General features: G+C 45.2%; 1 protein-coding gene across 4 annotated transcripts in view; it reads right to left on the bottom strand.

Annotated features, from left to right (window-relative positions):
• The window catches only part of LOC123996626 (tumor protein 63-like), a 97,784-nt gene that overhangs the window by 11,588 nt on the left and 64,073 nt on the right, over positions 1–22,123 (bottom strand). For 2 of the 4 annotated variants that reach the window (XM_046300146.1, XM_046300144.1), the window contains exons 3-8: positions 21,235–21,421; positions 18,772–18,887; positions 14,558–14,667; positions 11,494–11,618; positions 9,706–9,788; positions 9,101–9,225 (exon numbers count right to left, since the gene is read on the bottom strand). In XM_046300146.1, coding sequence (XP_046156102.1) covers positions 9,101–9,225; positions 9,706–9,788; positions 11,494–11,618; positions 14,558–14,667; positions 18,772–18,887; positions 21,235–21,421 — 746 coding nt within the window. Of the gene's footprint in view, positions 1–9,100; positions 9,226–9,705; positions 9,789–11,481; positions 11,619–14,557; positions 14,668–18,771; positions 18,888–21,234; positions 21,422–22,123 lie in introns of all 4 variants that reach the window. The other 2 variants (XM_046300145.1, XM_046300143.1) reach the window with 1 other exon arrangement.

Genomic DNA, 22,123 nt, shown 5'->3' on the forward strand with positions numbered 1-22,123 from the left:
ATGATGCACTGTATGTGCAGCATAGTTTCATTTTCAGAGATTATGCTAACGGTCCAAAATTAAATAGAACTCTACCTCCCTCTGCTGTTTGAAACTGGTGTTGCCACACATTAGCTAAAATTAAGCAAACTTTTATTAAAACCAAACAAATCTGGCATGCAAAAAACACATTAATTTATAATTTAAGAACATGACAACACCTTATCAGTAGACCATGGCTGGCATTCAGAGTATTGTGATAGTAGCCAGCCAGACTAAAGTCATAATATATTGTTTATGATACATGACTAATGAATATCGGTTTATTTAACTCTGCTTGGAGAATGTGATAGTTTCACAACCTGAGAGAGAGAGAGACCCAGTCTGATTGTGACTGGGATGGAGGAGAAAACTGAAGGGAAAAGGAATGTGAGGTTGAGGTGAGGCTCTCAAGAGGTACTGCATCATCTCCTCTGCTCTGTTGCTAGGGGCTCCAGGAGCTCGGAACGCAGCCGGGCTTTAAGCAGACTGCAGACAGGAGAAGAGAAAGAAGGAAGAAATAACACTGAAATAAGAAATAACACTGTTTGAAGTAGAAGACCGGAACGAGTCAATCTCAAACGCTAGTTGTCAATTCATAGAGGGCACCACTGCACCCTTCAGAAAACCTATTTTTTTGCGTGGGCATCCTATGCGGGACTAGCCACCCTTGGCGGCAACTTCTTCCCATGAATCTTAGCATGTTACTTAGCAACAACAGTCACTACTAAGTGGCCCTCAAAGTCAGAATAAATCTTTATAAATGTAATAAATCTGTCATTAATTTATACGTTTTTGCATTTCTGATCAAATATGATCATGAACACAAAAACATTAGCTAGCTAGCTACTTAGGAAGTTTATTTTATCATAAAGAACAGGTTTAAATGAAGCAGCAAGTTGTCAAACTATTGTAAATAAGTGACAAGCTACAAGCTGATGATCAGTACCCAGCATCCTTAGCTGGGATGCCTGTATACCGAGTTCATAAGACGCTTCCCATAACAGGATGTGAATCCGATATTCTCAAGAATTTCGGGACAATGTCGGAATATGAAACCCATGATGCAAATTGTCTAGTAGCAACATTTAGCCTGGTGATTTTTTTGTTTAGCAATATAAAAAACAACACCCCAGAAAATGTAGAAGAGCAATACAGGAAGTATTCACACCACTTGATTTGCTCCACATTTGCCCATTTTATTATTTTCAGAATTCTTCAAGCTCTGTCCAATTGGTTGTTGATCATGGATAGAAAACCATTTTCAGGTCTTGCTATAGATTGTCAAGCAGATTTATGTCAAAACTGTAACTTGGCCACTCAGGAACATTCACTATTTTCTTGGTAAGCAACTCCAGTGAGGATTTGGCCTTGTGTTTTACACATCCCTGGTCTTTGTGGTTGAATCTGTGTTTGAAATTCACTGCTCGACTGAGGGACCTTACAGATAATTGTATGTGTGGGGTACAAAGGTCAGGTAGTCATTTTAAAAAATCATGATCAAAACTACAATTGCACACAGAGTGAGTCCATGCAAGTTATGAGACTTGTTAAACACATTTTTACTCCTGAACTTATTTAGGCTTATAGTATAGGGTAGCATAGTATAGGGTAGTATAGTATAGGGTAGCATAGTATAGGGTAGTGAGGTGTATAGTATAGGGTAGTATAGTATAGGGTAGCATAGTATAGGGTAGTGAGGTATAGGGTAGTATAGTATAGGGTAGTGAGGTATAGGGTAGCATAGTATAGGGTAGTGTGGTATAGGTTAGTGAGGTATAGGGTAGTGAGGTATAGGGTAGTGTAGTATAGGGTAGTGTAGTATAGGGTAGTGTAGTATAGGGTAGTGTAGTATAGGGTAGTATAGGGTAGCATAGTATAGGGTAGTATAGTATAGGGTAGTGAGGTATAGGGTAGTGAGGTATAGGGTAGTATAGTATAGGGTAGAATAGGGTAGTATAGTATAGGGTAGTGAGGTATAGGGTAGTGAGGTATAGGGTAGTATAGTATAGGGTAGCATAGGGTAGTGAGGTATAGGGTAGCATAGTATAGGGTAGCATAGTATAGGGTAGTGAGGTATAGGGTAGCATAATATAGGGTAGTATAGTATAGGGTAGTGTAGTATAGGGTAGCATAGTATAGTATAGGGTAGTATAGGGTAGCATAGTATAGGGTAGCATAGTATAGGGTAGTATAGTATAGGGTAGTATAGTATAGGGTAGTGTAGTATAGAGTAGCATAGGGTAGTGAGGTATAGGGTAGTATAGGATAGTATAGGGTAGTATAGTATAGGGTAGTATCGGGTAGCATAGTATAGGGTAGTGAGGTATAGGGTAGTATAGTATAGGGTAGTGAGGTATAGGGTAGTATAGTATAGGGTAGTATAGTATAGGGTAGCATAGTATAGGGTAGTATAGTATAGGGTAGTGAGGTATAGGGTAGTATAGTGTAGTATAGGGTAGTGAGGTATAGGGTAGCATAGTATAGGGTAGTGTAGTATAGGGTATCATAGTATAGGGTAGTATAGTATAGGGTAGCATAGGGTAGTATAGTATAGGGTAGTATAGTATAGGGTAGTATAGTATAGGGTAGTATAGTATAGGGTAGCATAGTATAGGGTAGCATAGTATAGGGTAGTATAGTATAGGGTAGTGAGGTATAGGGTAGCATAGTATAGTATAGGGTAGTATAGTATAGGGTAGTGTAGTATAGTATAGGGTAGTATAGTATAGTATAGGATAGTATAGGGTAGTATAGGGTAGCATAGTATAGGGTAGCATAGTATAGGGTAGTATAGTATAGGGTAGTATAGTATAGGGTAGTGTAGTATAGAGTAGCATAGGGTAGTGAGGTATAGGATAGTATAGGGTAGTATAGTATAGGGTAGTATAGTATAGGGTAGTATAGTATAGGGTAGTATCGGGTAGCATAGTATAGGGTAGTGAGGTATAGGGTAGTATAGTATAGGGTAGTATAGTATAGGGTAGTATCGGGTAGCATAGTATAGGGTAGTGAGGTATAGGGTAGTATAGTATAGGGTAGTATAGTATAGGGTAGTATAGTATAGGGTAGTATAGGGTAGCATAGTATAGGGTAGTGAGGTATAGGGTAGTATAGTATAGGGTAGTGAGGTATAGGGTAGTGAGGTATAGGGTAGTATAGTATAGGGTAGCATAGTATAGGGTAGTATAGTATAGGGTAGTGAGGTATAGGGTAGTATAGTGTAGTGTAGTATAGGGTAGTGAGGTATAGGGTAGCATAGTATAGGGTAGTGTAGTATAGGGTAGTATAGGGTAGTATAGTATAGGGTAGTATAGTATAGGGTAGTAAGGTATAGGGTAGCATAGTATAGGGTAGTATAGTATAGGGTAGTGAGTATAGGGTAGTGTAGTATAGGGTAGTGTAGTATAGGGTGGTGTAGTATAGGGTAGTGTAGTATAGGGTGGTGTAATATAGGGTAGTGAGGGTAGTAGGGTAGTATAGGGTAGTATAGTATAGGGTGTAGTATAGGGTAGTATAGTATAGGGTAGTATAGGAGGTATAGGGTAGTATAGTATAGGGTAGTGAGTATAGGATAGTATAGTATAGGGTAGTATAGTATAGGGTAGCATAGTATAGGGTAGTATAGTATAGGGTAGTGAGGTATAGGGTAGTATAGTGTAGTATAGGGTAGTGAGGTATAGGGTGCATAGTATAGGGTAGTATAGTATAGGGTATCATAGTATAGGTGTAGTATAGTATAGGTGTAGTATAGGGTAGTATAGTATAGGGTAGTATAGTATAGGGTAGTATAGTATAGGGTAGTAGTATAGGGTAGCATAGTATAGGGTAGTATAGTATAGGGTAGTGAGTATAGGGTAGGGTAGTATAGTATAGGGTAGTATAGTATAGTGTAGTGTAGTATAGTGTAGGTGTAGTATAGGGTAGTGTAGGATAGTATAGGGTAGTATAGGGTAGCATAGTATAGGGTAGTGTAGTATAGGGTAGTGTAGTATAGAGTAATAGTATAATAGTATAGTATAGGCCAGTTAGAGGTATAGGGACTTATAGTATGTGTATAGGGTCTAGTATAGTATAGGGTCGTGTAGTATAGTATAGGCGTAGCATATGCTCTATAGAGCTATAGAAGGACCAGTAGGGTAGTATAGGGTAGTGTAGTATAGGGTAGCATGTAGTATAGGGTAGGTGTAGTATAGGGTAGCATAGGGTAGTATAGGGGTAGTATAGTATAGGGTAGTATAGTATAGGGTAGTGTAGTATAGGTGTAGTATAGGTGGTAGTAGGTATAGGATAGTATAGGGTAGTATAGTATAGGGTAGTATAGTATAGGGTAGTATAGTATAGGGTAGTATAGGGTGGCATAGTATAGGGTAGTGAGTATAGGGTAGTATAGTATAGGGTAGTATAGTATAGGGTAGTATCGGGTAGCATAGTATAGGGTAGTGAGGTATAGGGTAGTATAGTATAGGTGTAGTATAGTATAGGGTAGTATAGGGTAGCATAGTATAGGGTAGTGTAGTATAGGGTAGTATAGTATAGGGTAGTGAGGTATAGGGTAGTGAGGTATAGGGTAGTATAGTATAGGGTAGCATAGTATAGGGTAGTATAGTATAGGGTAGTGAGGTATAGGGTAGTATAGTGTAGTGTAGTATAGGGTAGTGAGGTATAGGGTAGCATAGTATAGGGTAGTGTAGTATAGGGTATCATAGTATAGGGTAGTGTAGTATAGGGTAGTATAGGGTAGTATAGTATAGGGTAGCATAGTATAGGGTAGTATAGTATAGGGTAGTGAGGTATAGGGTAGCATAGTATAGGGTAGCATAGTATAGGGTAGTGTAGTATAGGGTAGTGTAGTATAGGGTGGTGTAGTATAGGGTGGTGTAGTATAGGGTGGTGTAGTATAGGGTGGTGTAGTATAGGGTAGTGTAGGGTAGTATAGGGTAGTATAGGGTGGTATAGTATACGGTGGTGTAGTATAGTGTAGTGTAGTATAGGATGGTGTAGTATAGGGTGGTGTAGTATAGGTAGTGTAGTATAGGGTGGTGTAGTATAGGGTAGTGTAGTATAGGGTGGTGTAGTGTAGTATAGGGTGGTGTAGTATAGGGTGGTGTAGTGTAGTATAGGGTAGTGTAGTATAGGGTGGTGTAGTATAGGGTAGTATAGTGTAGTATAGGGTGGTGTAGTATAGGGTGGTGTAGTATAGGGTGGTGTAGTATAGGGTGGTGTAGTATAGGGTAGGGTAGTATAGGGTGGTGTAGTATAGGGTAGTGTAGTATAGGGTGGTGTAGTATAGGGTAGTGTAGTATAGGGTGGTGTAGTATAGAGTAGGGTAGTATAGTGTAGGGTAGTATAGTGTAGGGTAGTATAGTGTGGTGTAGTATAGGGTGGTGTAGTATAGAGTAGGGTAGTATAGGGTGGTGTAGTATAGGGTAGTGTAGTATAGGGTGGTGTAGTATAGAGTAATATATAATAATAATAATATATGCCATTTAGGAGACGCTTTTATCCAAAGCGACTTACAGTTATGTGTGCATACATTCTAGGGTATGGGTGGTCCCGGGTGGGTACCCACTACCCTGGCGTTACAAGCACCATGCTCTACCAACTGAGCTACAGAAGGACCAGTAGGGTAGTATAGTGTAGTGTAGTATAGGGTGGTGTAGTATAGGGTAGGGTAGTGTAGGGTAGTATAGGGTAGTATAGGGTGGTGTAGTATAGAGTAGTGTAGTATAGGGTGGTGTAGTATAGTATAGAGTGGTGTAGTATAGGGTGGTGTAGTATAGGGTAGGGTAGTATAGGGTGGTGTAGTATAGGGTGGTGTAGTATAGGGTAGGGTAGTATAGGGTGGTGTAGTATAGGGTGGTGTAGTATAGGGTGGTGTAGTATAGTATAGAGTGGTGTAGTATAGGGTGGTGTAGTATAGAGTAGGGTAGTATAGGGTGGTGTAGTATAGTATAGAGTGGTGTAGTATAGGGTAGTGTAGTATAGGTGGTGTAGTATAGGGTAGGGTAGTATAGGGTGGTGTAGTATAGGGTAGGGTAGTATAGGGTGGTGTAGTATAGTATAGAGTGGTGTAGTATAGGGTGGTGTAGTATAGGGTAGGGTAGTATAGGGTGGTGTAGTATAGGGTGGTGTAGTATAGGGTGGTGTAGTATAGTATAGAGTGGTGTAGTATAGGGTGGTGTAGTATAGAGTAGGGTAGTATAGGGTGGTGTAGTATAGGGTGGTGTAGTATAGAGTAGGGTAGTATAGGGTGGTGTAGTATAGGGTGGTGTAGTATAGGGTAGGGTAGTATAGGGTGGTGTAGTATAGGGTAGGGTAGTATAGGGTGGTGTAGGGTAGGGTAGTATAGGGTGGTGTAGTATAGTATAGAGTGGTGTAGTATAGGGTAGGGTAGTATAGGGTGGTGTAGTATAGGGTAGGGTAGTATAGGGTGGTGTAGTATAGTATAGAGTGGTGTAGTATAGGGTAGGGTAGTATAGGGTGGTGTAGTATAGGGTAGGGTAGTATAGGGTGGTGTAGTATAGTATAGAGTGGTGTAGTATAGGGTGGTGTAGTATAGTATAGAGTGGTGTAGTATAGGGTAGGGTAGTATAGGGTGGGTAGTATAGGGTAGGGTAGTATAGGGTGGTGTAGTATAGTATAGAGTGGTATAGTATAGGGTGGTGTAGTATAGGGTAGGGTAGTATAGGGTGGTGTAGTATAGGGTGGTGTAGTATAGGGTGGTGTAGTATAGGGTAGGGTAGTATAGGGTGGTGTAGTATAGTATAGAGTGGTATAGTATAGGGTGGTGTAGTATAGGGTAGGGTAGTATAGGGTGGTGTAGTATAGTATAGAGTAGTGTAGTATAGGGTGGTGTAGTATAGAGTAGGGTAGGTTGATATTATTGTCCAGAAGGCTAAGGCTGTTGAACAGCAATAGTTGATTGAATCTCTAGAACATCGGGAGACTCTTGATTTGAGAGAAAAAGGAAACAAAGAAAAAGGACATGTCAGGAAGGTTCGGCAGGAGGTTTTATTCCGTCATGAATGAACCCTTCTAGGGTTAGCAAGAATACAGGTGAAAGGTCATGGAGATGAATTTGAAACAACAAAGCAGCATGCAGATATCTAGTCAGAGAATAGCTCCAGCTGTTTCCCCAGGTTCCATACTGACAAACAATTTGGTTGCGATTGTAAATGTTTAAAGTATCATCATAGTATCATAGTCTAGATCAGGCGTGTCAAACTAATCCCCCCCCCCAGACCATATTCGGTCTTCAATGAGGTCGTGACCGTACTGTAAAACGTTTTATAGTTCCTCAGCGGCAACATTTGGAGAAACATATAGTCCTCTATCTGTTGATTTTGGACAGAGGACAATTTTTTACGATACCCCGTGACTTGTCTAGCTTTAATTTCTGTGACCTATTCGAGAGCTGCACAACGTCAAGGAACGGTGTAAATGTAGGTCGGCTTTCATCACTACACAGTTTCTATTTGGTTTAAGTCCTTTTAAAGTATATTGAATTCGTCCCACCTGTATGTTTGACACCCCAGGTCTAGATTATACTGTTCTGTTGATACGAAAGGAAAACCCTCAAGAGGAAATATTGCAGCATGTTAAAAACCAATGGGCCCTGCTCTGACCTAAAGCTCCCTCCAGTTCCCTGTCATTACCTGCTGCACCGCCACATCCAGCCACAATGGGGAGGGGGGCGCCAGAGGGCAGTGTGACAGAACCCAAGCGGACTAAAACTAAAAATGTTTTTTTTTTTTCAAAACCAAATTATATTCGTCGTGATCTCACTGTGTGAGAAGGTCTGCACGTTTTCTAAATGAGAAACAGTAGCATAAGCAATAATTATCATAGTGCATGAAAGCAGCAGGTTATTTAAAACAATAATTAGCAGATAATTGCCTTTCTCTTCCCAGCTTTAGCTGAATGGACCGAGGGAGGGCATAGTTTGTTTCTTTAAAGTATGAATAAACTCAAGCCAATGACTCGGACTGATTTTGGAATTTGGAAACGGCTGTTGTGGAAACTTGGCAGAGCACCTAAAGGTGTTTCCATCAGTCTCTAGATGTTTCATCTGTCTATCGGACATAATATGACCTAATTACAGGGTAAGTACAACCAAGTACAACCACGAAACTAGGTTCACCCTCTGAGGTGCGCAAGCAGACATCTCTGATGAAAATCCGATCCAGATCTCAACAGCTATTGTCTCGGCCAAAACGCTCCTCTTTCAAGACGATATGATTATCGTTGCGTTGTGTTCACTGGGCCAAAAACTCAAGCATCATTAGACTTGACGGGATCTTAACCAGTTACCAAATGTAACACAACCATCACTTTTCAATAACATGCAACCAAACAAGCGATCATGCTCAGCCAATGTCGTGTTGAATCACCCCCCCCCACAAAAACATCCAAAACAATGCCTCACATGGACGATCTCAACTGTCAGCTTTCTTTGCGTCCTACAGTACAGGTCTGTCTGTCTGTCTGTCTGTCTGTCTGTCTGTCTGTCTGTCTGTCTGTCTGTCTGTCTGTCTGTCTGTCTGTCTGTCTGTCTGTCTGTCTGTCTGTCTGTCTGTCTGTCTCTGTCTCTGTCTCTGTCTGTCTCTGTCTCTGTCTCTGTCTCTGTCTCTGTCTCTGTCTGTCTCTGTCTCTGTCTCTGTCTTTATTTATTTATATACAATCTCCAAAGAACAAGTCAAGTAGTTTAAGTTAAAAACGTCAAGTGTGAAGCGTGCATAAAAAGTGTAGAGACAAAAACAAGGAACCACACGATGAAGCTAAGGAGGGTGGGCCTTACAGGCTGCAGGCCTGTCTGGAACCACGTGGGCCTAGGACTCTCTCAATTCATCTTCCCTTGATTCCTTGCATCCTGTCTCCTTCTCAAAATAAAAATTGGAGAAGAAGAAGAGGAGAGACCTTGGAGACCTTCTCCTCCAATGTGGTTGAGGAGAGAGGATGTAAGGAATCATCAAATTGAGATAGAGCTTACCTCAGTTTGGTTCAGGAGAGAAGAGCAGCACTGATAGGTGCTAGTGGACTCCAGTATGTATCTGTCTGTCTGTCAGAGAGTAGTACTCACTGTTTCTGCAGAAGGTTCTGCTGCTGTTGCCTGTATGACTCTACAGTGTGCTGAGGCAGAAACTGCATGAGTTCCAGAGACTCTTTGATTTTTACTAAAATCTCATAGATTTCACGGCCTTTAATCTATAGAGGGAGAGAGAGAGAGGGGTTGGTTAGCAGCTGAAACATACCACAAGATTAATATATTGTATACAATATACTGTATCAGGGTTGGTTTTGCCAATATGGACAGAGGACCTTTATTCTGAAGGTCAGACTCTAATTTTGAAACACTCCCCGAATTATTGTTTTTATTTAAAAATATATTTAAAAAATAATTAATATTTTATTTAAAACAAGGCAAGTCAGTTAAAAACCAAATCTTATTTACAATGAGGGCCTAACAAAAATGAAAAATAAATACAGGACTTAAAACACATGTTTTCTTTCTTCATGTATCCAACAAGACTGATCTATGTTAATTGGTGTTGTAATTCTATTTCTATAGAATAGACTGTACTAACATCATCATGGGGTCAGTCAATTCCCCGGGGAAAACCCATGTAAAGGAACAGAGGACCATAGACAAAGATATTATATGATGTGGACAGACTGGATACTCACAGGCAGACAAAACACTTCCTCATCGGTGGATCTTCTCTTCTTGACGGAGGACATCTGGATTCCATGGGGGGCCTGGCGGAAGGCTGGAGAGGTGAAGAAAGGGGGAGAGGAGGAGGGAGAGGAGGAGGAGGGAGAGGATGGAGAGGATGATGGAGAGGAGGAGGGAGAGGAGGAGGGAGAGAGGAGGAGGGAGAGGAGGAGAGGAGAGAGGGAGGGAGAGGAGGAGAGGAGAGAGGGGGAGAGGAGAGGAGGAGGGAGAGGAGGAGGGAGAGAGGGGGGAGAGGAGAGAGGAGAGAGGGGGGGAGAGGAGAGGAAGTTGGGGGGAGAGGGAGAGAGGGGGGGGGGGAGGAGAGGAAGTTGGGGGGAGAGGAGAGGAGGGAGGGGGGGAGAGGAGAGGAGAGGAGGGAGGGGAGGAGGGAGAGAGGAGAGGAGGGAGGAGAGGAGGGAGGGGGAGGGAGGGGAGAGGAGAGAGGGGGGGGGGAGGGAGGAGAGGAGAGGGGGGAGAGGAGAGAGGGGGAGAGGAGAGGACAGGAGAGGAGAGGTGGAGGGAGAGGAGGAGGGAGAGGAGGAGAGGAGGAGGGAGGGAGGGAGGGAGGGAGAGGAGAGGAGAGGAGAGGAGAGGAGAGGAGAGGAGAGGAGAGGAGGGAGGAGAGGAGAGGAGGACGATGGAGGGTACAGAGGGAGGAGAGGACAGAGGTAGGAGAGTAGGAGGACAGAGGAGGGAGGAGAGGAGGAGGATGGAGGAGAGGAAGACAAAGACAGAGGCCTGGTCAGTACATGTAGCTAACTGGGTGGGTTACACCAGTTGGACATAATATTGGTTAGAACTCTACATCAGCAAGCAATATAACATGGAAAACAAGCACAGGGCAGGAGGAGAGAGACTACAGGACAGGAGGAGAGAGACTACAGGACAGGAGGAGAGCGACTACAGGACAGGAGGAGAGCGACTACAGGACAGGAGGAGAGCGACTACAGGACAGGAGGAGAGCGACTACAGGACAGGAGGAGAGCGACTACAGGACAGGAGGAGAGCGACTACAGGACAGGAGGAGAGAGACTACAGGACAGGAGGAGAGAGACTACAGGACAGGAGGAGAGCGACTACAGCACAGGACAGGAGGAGAGCGACTACAGGACAGGAGGAGAGAGACTACAGGACAGGAGAGAGACTACAGGACAGGAGGAGAGCGACTACAGCACAGGGCAGGAGGAGAGAGACTACAGGACAGGAGGAGAGAGACTACAGGACAGGAGGAGAGAGACTACAGGACAGGAGGAGAGCGACTACAGCACAGGGCAGGAGGAGAGAGACTACAGGACAGGAGGAGAGAGACTACAGCACAGGAGGAGAGAGACTACAACACAGGAGAGAGAGACTACAGCACAGGAGGAGACTACAGCACAGGAGGAGACTACAGCACAGGAGGAGACTACAGCACAGGAGGAGAGAGACTACAACACAGGAGGAGAGAGACTACAACACAGGAGGAGAGAGACTACAACACAGGAGGAGAGAGACTACAACACAGGAGGAGAGAGACTACAACACAGGAGGAGAGAGACTACAGCAAAGGAGGAGAGAGACTACAACACAGGAGGAGAGAGACTACAGCAAAGGAGGAGAGAGACTACAACACAGGAGGAGGGAGACTACAGCAAAGGAGGAGAGAGACTACAGGGCAGGAACAGGGGGTGTGCGAGCGAGAAACAGAGAGAGTATAGTATGATCACAGCCAGTCAGTCAGTCCTCCAGCAGCTCCCAGCACTACTTACGGCGTTTCATACCCTCACTGCTCTTTGTTCCATCAGTAACGTGCTGCTTGCGGATGCTGTCCTCGTCCGCCTTGCGGTCCCGGCCAGGACACGCACAGATCCTGGCCTCGAAGCAGCGCCGACCCAGCACCTGACCTCTGCGACGGAGGAGAGACACAGTAACATTTATTCACCATCTATAGGGAGGGCTAAGATCCCAAATTAGAGCCAGAGCCACGTGGAAAACTACAGAATAAATGTATTTACACTCTGAGTGTACGAAACATTAGGAACACTGTCCTAATTGGTTCAATTCCAGGCTGTATCACAACCGGCCGTGATTGGGAGTCCCATAGGGCGGTGCACAATTTAGGGGTAGGTCGTCATTGTAAGTAAGAATTTGTTCTTAAAACTGACTTCCCTATTTAAATAAAGGTTAAATAAAGACATAATAATATTGCCCTTTTGCCCCTCAGAACAGCCTCTATTCGTCAGGTCACGGACTCTACATGAAATTATTCCACAGGGATGCTGGGCCATGTTGACCCCAATGCTTCCCACAGTTGTGTCAAGTTGTCTGGATGTCATTTGGGTGGTGCATCATTCTTGATACACACGGGGAAAACGGTTGAGTGTGAAAAACCCAGCAGCATTGCAGTTCTTGAAACACTCAAAATGGGGTGCCTGGCACCTACTACTGCACCCTGTCCAAAGGCACTTACATATTTTGTCTTCCCCATTCACCCTCTTAGCCTGGCCCCAGATCAGTCTATATTCTGCATGGCTCAGACCATTAGCCTGGCCCCAGATCAGTCTATATTCTGCATGGCTCAGACCATTAGCCTGGCCCCAGATCAGTCTATATTCTGCATGGCTCAGACCATTAGCCTGGCCCCAGATCAGTCTATATTCTGCATGGCTCAGACCATTAGCCTGGCCCCAGATCAGTCTATATTCTGCATGGCTCAGACCATTATCCTGGCCCCAGATCAGTCTATATTCTGCATGGCTCAGACCATTATCCTGGCCCCAGATCAGTCTATATTCTGCATGGCTCAGACCATTATCCTGGCCCCAGATCAGTCTATATTCTGCATGGCTCAGACCATTAGCCTGGCCCCAGATCAGTCTATATTCTGCATGGCTCAGACCATTAGCCTGGCCCCAGATCAGTCTATATTCTGCATGGCTCAGACCATTAGCCTGGCCCCAGATCAGTCTATATTCTGCATGGCTCAGACCATTAGCCTGGCCCCAGATCAGTCTATATTCTGCATGGCTCAGACCATTAGCCTGGCCCCAGATCAGTCTATATTCTGCATGGCTCAGACCATTATCCTGGCCCCAGATCAGTCTATATTCTGCATGGCTCAGACCATTAGCCTGGCCCCAGATCAGTCTATATTCTGCATGGCTCAGACCATTAGCCTGGCCCCAGATCAGTCTATATTCTGTATGGCTCTGACCATGGGCCTGGCCCCAGATCAGTCTATATTCTGTATGGCTCTGACCATGGGCCTGGCCCCAGATCAGTCTATATTCTGTATGGCTCTGACCATTATCCTGGCCCCAGATCAGTCTATATTCTGTATGGCTCTGACCATTAGCCTGGCCCCAGATCAGTCTATATTCTGTATGGCTCTGACCATTAGCCTGGCCCCAGATCAGTCTATATTCTGCATGGCTCAGACCATTAGCCTGGCCCCAGATCAGTCTATATTCTGTATGGCTCAGACCATTAGCCTGGCCCCAGATCAGTCTACATGGTTCTGACCATGGGCCTGGCCCCAGATCAGTCTATATTCTGTATGGCTCTGACCATTAGCCTGGCCCCAGATCAGTCTACATGGCTCTGATTTGTGCTGCATAGTCATCTGTTTGGCATGACGATGCCCATGGAAGTTGGCAGGACAACACAAACAGATCTGGGACACTGATGAGACACACTGCTTTCTGTTGTCTTGAATGACTCTCTCCTTGAGGGGAGATATATATCTCCTCTCTCTCTCTCTCTCTCTCTCTCTCTCTCTCTCTCTCTCTCTCTCTCTCTCTCTCTCTCTCTCTCTCTCTCTCTCTCTCTCTCTCTCTCTCTCTCTCTCTCTCTCTCTCCCCCTACTCTCTCTCTCTCCCCCTACTCTCTCTCTCTCTCCCCCTACTCTCTCTCTCTCTCCCCCTACTACTCTCTCTCTCTCTCCCCCTACTCTCTCTCTCCCCCCTACTCTCTCTCTCTCTCCCCCTACTCTCTCTCTCTCCCCCTACTCTCTCTCTCTCCCCCTCTCTCTCTCCCCCTACTCTCCCTCTCTCCCCCCTACTCTCCCTCTCTCTCTCCCTCTCTCTCCCCCTACTCTCCCTCTCTCTCCCCCTACTCTCCCTCTCTCTCTCCCCTACTCTCCCTCTCTCTCTCCTCTCTCTCTCTCTCTCTCTCTCTCTCTCTCTCTCTCTCCCCCCTACTCTCCCTCTCTCTACTCCCCTACTCTCCCTCTCTCTCCCCCTACTCTCCCTCTCTCTCTCTCCCCCTACTCTCCCCCTACTCTCCCTCTCTCTCCCCCTACTCTCCCTCTCTCTCCCCCTACTCTCCCTCTCTCTCCCCCTACTCTCCCTCTCTCTCTCCCCCCTCTACTCTCCCTCTCTCTCCCCCTACTCTCCCTCTCTCTCCCCCTACTCTCCCTCTCTCTCCCCCTACTCTCCCTCTCTCTCCCCCCCTCTCCCTCTCTCTCCCCCTACTCTCCCTCTCTCTCTCCCCCTACTCTCCCTCTCTCTCCCCCTACTCTCTCTCTCTCTCCCGCCTACTCTCTCTCTCTCTCTCCCCCTACTCTCTCTCTCTCTCCCCCTACTCTCTCTCTCTCTCTCCCCCTCTCTCTCCCCTCTCTCCCCTCTCTCCCTCTCTCTCTCTCTCCCCCTACTCTCCCTCTCTCTCTCCCCCCCTACTCTCTCTCTCTCACCCCCCTACTCTCTCTCTCTCTCTCTCCCCCCTACTCTCTCTCTCTCTCTCTCTCTCCTCTCCCCCTACTCTCTCTCTCTCTCCCCCTCTCTCTCTCTCTCTCTCTCTCTCTATATATATATATATATATAAGTCGTATTGGAATGAATGTCTTACTCTCTGGTTTCCAGGGTGACGATGATGAGTATGGGGCGTCGGTTCATGCCTCCCACACAGCTGGAGTTGCACATGAAGTTATACAGGATGGTGGTGAACTCTGTGCCCACCTGGAAGAGGAGACATTAACACACAGAGAGGAGACATTAACACACAGAGAGGAGACATTAACACACAGAGAGGAGACATTAACACACAGAGAGGAGACATTAACACACAGAGAGGAGACATTAACACACAGAGAGGAGACAGAGAGGAGACATTAACACACAGAGAGGAGACATTAACACACAGAGAGGAGACATTAACACACAGAGAGGAGATAATAACAGACAGGAGACAGGGCTCTGACACAGAGAGGAGATAATAACAGACAGGAGACAGGGCTCTGACACAGTCTGTTTTAACAGGGAGGAGACAGGGCTCTGACACAGGGAGGAGACAGGGCTCTGACACAGGGAGGAGACAGGGCTCTGACACAGTCTGTTTTAAGGGGGAGGAGACAGGGCTCTGACACAGTCTGTTTTAACAGGGAGGAGACAGGACTCTGAAACAGTCTGTTTTAACAGGGAGGAGACAGGGCTCTGACACAGTCTGTTTTAACAGGGAGGAGACAGGGCTCTGACACAGGGAGGAGACAGGGCTCTGACACAGGGAGGAGACAGGGCTCTGACACAGTCTGTTTTAAGGGGGAGGAGACAGGGCTCTGACACAGTCTGTTTTAACAGGGAGGAGACAGGACTCTGAAACAGTCTGTTTTAACAGGGAGGAGACAGGGCTCTGACACAGTCTGTTTTAACAGGGAGGAGACAGGGCTCTGACACAGGGAGGAGACAGGACTCTGAAACAGTCTGTTTTAACAGGGAGGAGACAGGGCTCTGACACAGTCTGTTTTAACAGGGAGGAGACAGGGCTCTGACACAGGGAGGAGACAGGGCTCTGACACAGGGAGGAGACAGGGCTCTGACACAGGGAGGAGACAGGGCTCTGACACAGTCTGTTTTAAGGGGGAGGAGACAGGGCTCTGACACAGTCTGTTTTAAGGGGGACAGTCAGGAGACAGGGCTCTGACACAGTCTGTTTTAACAGGGAGGAGACAGGGCTCTGACACAGTCTGTTTTAAGGGGGACAGTCAGGAGACAGGGCTCTGACACAGTCTGTTTTAACAGGGAGGAGACAGGGCTCTGACACAGTCTGTTTTAACAGGGAGGAGACAGGGCTCTGACACAGGGAGGAGACAGGGCTCTGACACAGGGAGGAGACAGGGCTCTGACACAGTCTGTTTTAAGGGGGAGGAGACAGGGCTCTGACACAGTCTGTTTTAACAGGGAGGAGACAGGACTCTGAAACAGTCTGTTTTAACAGGGAGGAGACAGGGCTCTGACACAGTCTGTTTTAACAGGGAGGAGACAGGGCTCTGACACAGGGAGGAGACAGGACTCTGAAACAGTCTGTTTTAACAGGGAGGAGACAGGGCTCTGACACAGTCTGTTTTAACAGGGAGGAGACAGGGCTCTGACACAGGGAGGAGACAGGGCTCTGACACAGGGAGGAGACAGGGCTCTGACACAGGGAGGAGACAGGGCTCTGACACAGTCTGTTTTAAGGGGGAGGAGACAGGGCTCTGACACAGTCTGTTTTAAGGGGGACAGTCAGGAGACAGGGCTCTGACACAGTCTGTTTTAACAGGGAGGAGACAGGGCTCTGACACAGTCTGTTTTAAGGGGGACAGTCAGGAGACAGGGCTCTGACACAGTCTGTTTTAACAGGGAGGAGACAGGGCTCTGACACAGTCTGTTTTAAGGGGGACAGTCGGGAGACAGGGCTCTGACACAGTCTGTTTTAACAGGGAGGAGACAGGGCTCTGACACAGTCTGTTTTAAGGGGGACAGTCATGAGACAGGGCTCTGACACAGTCTGTTTTAACAGGGAGGAGACAGGGCTCTGACACAGTCTGTTTTAAGGGGGACAGTCAGGAGACAGGGCTCTGACACAGTCTGTTTTAACAGGGAGGAGACAGGGCTCTGACACAGTCTGTTTTAAGGGGGACAGTCAGGAGACAGGGCTCTGACACAGTCTGTTTTAACAGGGAGGAGACAGGGCTCTGACACAGTCTGTTTTAACAGGGAGGAGACAGGGCTCTGACACAGTCTGTTTTAACAGGGAGGAGACAGGGCTCTGACACAGTCTGTTTTAACAGGGAGGAGACAGGGCTCTGACACAGTCTGTTTTAACAGGGAGGAGACAGGGCTCTGACACAGTCTGTTTTAACAGGGAGGAGACAGGGCTCTGACACTGTCTGTTTTAACAGGGAGGAGACAGGGCTCTGACACAGTCTGTTTTAACAGGGAGGAGACAGGGCTCTGACACAGTCTGTTTTAACAGGGAGGAGACAGGGCTCTGACACAGGGAGGAGACAGGGCTCTGACACAGGGAGGAGACAGGGCTCTGACACAGGGAGGAGACAGGGCTCTGACACAGTCTGTTTTAAGGGGGAGGAGACAGGGCTCTGACACAGTCTGTTTTAAGGGGGACAGTCAGGAGACAGGGCTCTGACACAGTCTGTTTTAACAGGGAGGAGACAGGGCTCTGACACAGTCTGTTTTAAGGGGGACAGTCAGGAGACAGGGCTCTGACACAGTCTGTTTTAAGGGGGACAGTCAGGAGACAGGGCTCTGACACAGTCTTTTTGCACAGGGAGGAGACAGGGCTCTGACACAGTCTGTTTTAACAGGGAGGAGACAGGGCTCTGACACAGGGAGGAGACAGGGCTCTGACACAGGGAGGAGACAGGGCTCTGACACAGGGAGGAGACAGGGCTCTGACACAGTCTGTTTTAACAGGGAGGAGACAGGGCTCTGACACAGGGAGGAGACAGGGCTCTGACACAGGGAGGAGACAGGGCTCTGACACAGGGAGGAGACAGGGCTCTGACACAGGGAGGAGACAGGGCTCTGACACAGGGAGGAGACAGGGCTCTGACACAGGGAGGAGACAGGGCTCTGACACTGTCTGTTTTAACAGGGAGGAGACAGGGCTCTGACACTGTCTGTTTTAACAGGGAGGAGACAGGGCTCTGACACTGTCTGTTTTAACAGGGAGGAGACAGGGCTCTGACACAGTCTGTTTTAACAGGGAGGAGACAGGGCTCTGACACAGTCTTTTTTCACAGGGAGGAGACAGGGCTCTGACACAGTCTGTTTTAACAGGGAGGAGACAGGGCTCTGACACAGGGAGGAGACAGGGCTCTGACACAGTCTTTTTTCACAGGGAGGAGACAGGGCTCTGACACAGTCTGTTTTAACAGGGAGGAGACAGGGCTCTGACACAGGGAGGAGACAGGGCTCTGACACAGGGAGGAGACAGGGCTCTGACACAGGGAGGAGACAGGGCTCTGACACAGGGAGGAGACAGGGCTCTGACACAGTCTGTTTTAAGGGAAACAGACAGGAGGTAGGGCTTTGAGTTGTGGCCAAAGAATTAAGAATTAGAAAACCTAAATGGACCTGAATCTTCTTATGATGGTAAATAAGGGCAGCCATTTTGGCCAGGGGGTTGGTAGGTAAGTCAGTGGTAAGTCATTGGGTAAAACATTGAATTTGAAGATTTTCTTGCACTGTATGTATGTTTGTTAGCTAGCTAGCCAGACAGTGTTAGAGGGATGATTCCATTGATTTGTCAAATTATCTGCCGATATGCCAACATTGCATTCATCAATGCAGTCAGTCTCCAGCCAGACATTGGCTGACATCAGTTGATGATAGGACTTTAACAAGTTGTAAAAGCAACACGTACTGATATCGTATCAAATAATAGCAATCACAGCTTTCCACGAAAACTAAAATTTAATTTATTTTACCTTTATTTTACTAGGCAAGTCAGTTAAGAACAAATGTCGACATCTATGGTCTATTTACATATATATTTTAGAGGATATATAAAATTGGTATAAAACCCATATAAACTGTATTTATAATTATATTACACAATTTCTGATATATCACATGATCTACTTTTATTTTCCTGCATATAAAAAAATCCGGATTATGCCTCTACTGCCATTCAATGAAATTAGACGAGGTTGGATTTCTCCCTGACCAACATGGCTGCCATTATCACATTCTGGAACCATTGTGAGTTTATGACATTGACCCCTATGGTAATTTAATAGGATCTCTATAGCTGTGGCCTGGTGAAAACGAGAGGGACTTTACCTGAGGGGGCTCGTACGGGACCAAGACACTCTGACGGCCCGTGATGGAGTCCTCCAGATACTGGGAGTGGTTGTTACCCTCCACTCGGATCAGGTGACTGGGAGGGGCTATCTGACCTACAAAAACACAACACAAAATGCCAGATGCTTATCAGGTCATGGTAAAGACTAGTTAATAAGGTCATGGTAAAGACTAGTTAATAAGGTCATGGTAAAGACTAGTTAATAAGGTCATGGTAAAGACTAGTTAATAAGGTCATGGTAAAGACTAGTTAATAAGGTCATGGTAAAGACTAGTTAATAAGGTCATGGTAAAGGCTAGTTAATAACGACATGGTAAAGACTAGTTAATAAGGTCATGGTGCAGGAAGCATCTGAGAGGTAAAGGCTAGTTAATAACATCATGGTAAAGACTAGTTAATAAGGTCATGGTAAAGACTAGTTAATAAGATAATGGTAAAGACTAGTTAATAATGACATGGTAAAGGCTAGTTAATAAGGTCATGGTAAAGACTAGTTAATAATGACATCATGGTAAAGGCTAGTTAATAACGACATGGTAAAGACTAGTTAATAATGTCATGGTAAAGACTAGTTAATAAGGTCATGGTAAAGACTAGTTAATAAGGTCATGGTAAAGACTAGTTAATAAGGTCATGGTAAAGGCTAGTTAATAAGGTCATGGTAAAGACTAGTTAATAACAACATGGTAAAGGCTAGTTAATAAGGTCATGGTAAAGACTAGTTAATAAGGTCATGGTAAAGGCTAGTTAATAAGGTCATGGTAAAGACTAGTTAATAACAACATGGTAAAGACTAGTTAATAAGGTCATGGTAAAGGCTAGTTAATAAGGTAATGGTAAAGACTAGTTAATAATGACATGGTAAAGGCTAGTTAATAAGGTCATGGTAAAGACTAGTTAATAACAACATGGTAAAGACTAGTTAATAATGTCATGGTAAAGGCTAGTTAATAAGGTCATGGTAAAGGCTAGTTAATAACGACATGGTAAAGACTAGTTACTAATGACATGGTAAAGACTAGTTAATAAGGTCATGGTAAAGACTAGTTAATAAGGTCATGGTAAAGGCTAGTTAATAACAACATGGTAAAGACTAGTTACTAATGACATGGTAAAGACTAGTTAATAAGGTCATGGTAAAGACTAGTTAATAAGGTCATGGTAAAGGCTAGTTAATAATGACATGGTAAAGACTAGTTAATAAGGTCATGGTAAAGACTAGTTAATAAGGTCATGGTAAAGACTAGTTAATAAGGTCATGGTAAAGACTAGTTAATAAGGTCATGGTAAAGGCTAGTTAATAAGGTCATGGTAAAGGCTAGTTAATAACAACATGGTAAAGACTAGTTAATAAGGTCATGGTAAAGACTAGTTAATAAGGTCATGGTAAAGGCTAGTTAATAAGGTCATGGTAAAGACTAGTTAATAAGGTCATGGTAAAGGCTAGTTAATAAGGTCATGGTAAAGACTAGTTAATAATGACATGGTAAAGACTAGTTAATAAGGTCATGGTAAAGACTAGTTAATAAGGTCATGGTAAAGGCTAGTTAATAACAACATGGTAAAGGCTAGTTAATAACGACATGGTAAAGACTAGTTAATAAGGTCATGGTAAAGACTAGTTAATAAGGTCATGGTAAAGACTAGTTAATAAGGTCATGGTAAAGACTAGTTAATAAGGTCATGGTAAAGACTAGTTAATAAGGTCATGGTAAAGACTAGTTAATAAGGTCATGGTAAAGACTAGTTAATAAGGTCATGGTAAAGGCTAGTTAATAAGGTCATGGTAAAGACTAGTTAATAACAACATGGTAAAGACTAGTTAATAAGGTCATGGTAAAGACTAGTTAATAAGGTCATGGTAAAGACTAGTTAATAAGGTCATGGTAAAGACTAGTTAATAAGGTCATGGTAAAGACTAGTTAATAAGGTCATGGTGAAGACTAGTTAATAAGGTCATGGTAAAGACTAGTTAATAATGACATGGTAAAGACTAGTTAATAAGGTCATGGTAAAGACTAGTTAATAAGGTCATGGTAAAGACTAGTTAATAAGGTCATGGTAAAGACTAGTTAATAAGGTCATGGTAAAGACTAGTTAATAAGGTCATGGTAAAGACTAGTTAATAAGGTCATGATAAAGACTAGTTAATAAGGTCATGGTGAAGACTAGTTAATAAGGTCATGGTAAAGACTAGTTAATAATGACATGGTAAAGACTAGTTAATAAGGTCATGGTGCAGGAAGCATCTGAGAGGGCTAAGAAACGTTTATATTTCTGTTCCCTGTTTATATTGATAGAAGATAAATAGTTTTTCTGTAGTGCTTTAGGAGAGGGGGACATACATCAACTCACTAACCATCACTGAAGTCAACAAGGAGAGAACAGTGTGCCAGTTTTATTGTTCATTTAGGAGAGAGACACATAACTAACTAACTAACCGTCGTTGAACTCGCGGCTGAGCTCGTGGTTGGGGCAGCGTTTGACCACCTCGGTGACGTGCTCTGCCTTCTTGTAAACGGGCATGGCTCTGATGACGGCGCCCTGCGGGGGGTTGGTCAGCACCTTGATCTGGATGGGACACGTCTTGGCGATCTGACAGTACAGCTTCTTCAGTTCTGTAGAGTACTGGAGAGACAGAGGACAGGTCAATACTGGAGAGACAGAGGACAGGTCAGTACTGGAGAGACAGAGGACAGGTCAGTACTGGAGAGATAGAGGACAGGTCAGTACTGGAGAGACAGAGGACAGGTCAGTACTGGAGAGACAGAGGACAGGTCAGTACTGGAGAGACAGAGGACAGGTCAGTACTGGAGAGACAGAGGACAGGTCAGTACTGGAGAGACAGAGGACAGGTCAGTACAGGAGAGACTGAGGACAGGTCAGTACTGGAGAGATAGAGGACAGGTCAGTACTGGAGAGACAGAGGACAGGTCAGGACTGGAGAGAGACAGAGGACAGGTCAGGACTGGAGAGATAGAGGACAGGTCAGTACTGGAGAGATAGAGGACAGGTCAGTACTGCAGAGAGACAGAGGACAGGTCAGTACTGCAGAGAGACAGAGGACAGGTCAGTACTGCAGAGAGACAGAGGACAGGTCAGTACTGCAGAGAGACAGAGGACAGGTCAGTACTGCAGAGACAGAGGACAGGTCAGTACTGGAGAGACAGAGGACAGGTCAGTACTGCAGAGAGACAGAGGACAGGTCAGTACTGCAGAGAGACAGAGGACAGGTCAGTACTGCAGAGAGACAGAAGACAGGTCAGTACTGGAGAGAGACAGAGGACAGGTCAGTACTGGAGAGATAGAGGACAGGTCAGTACTGCAGAG

Source organism: Oncorhynchus gorbuscha, linkage group LG15 (assembly GCF_021184085.1).
Source record: "Oncorhynchus gorbuscha isolate QuinsamMale2020 ecotype Even-year linkage group LG15, OgorEven_v1.0, whole genome shotgun sequence".
Lineage (NCBI taxonomy): Eukaryota > Metazoa > Chordata > Actinopteri > Salmoniformes > Salmonidae > Oncorhynchus > Oncorhynchus gorbuscha.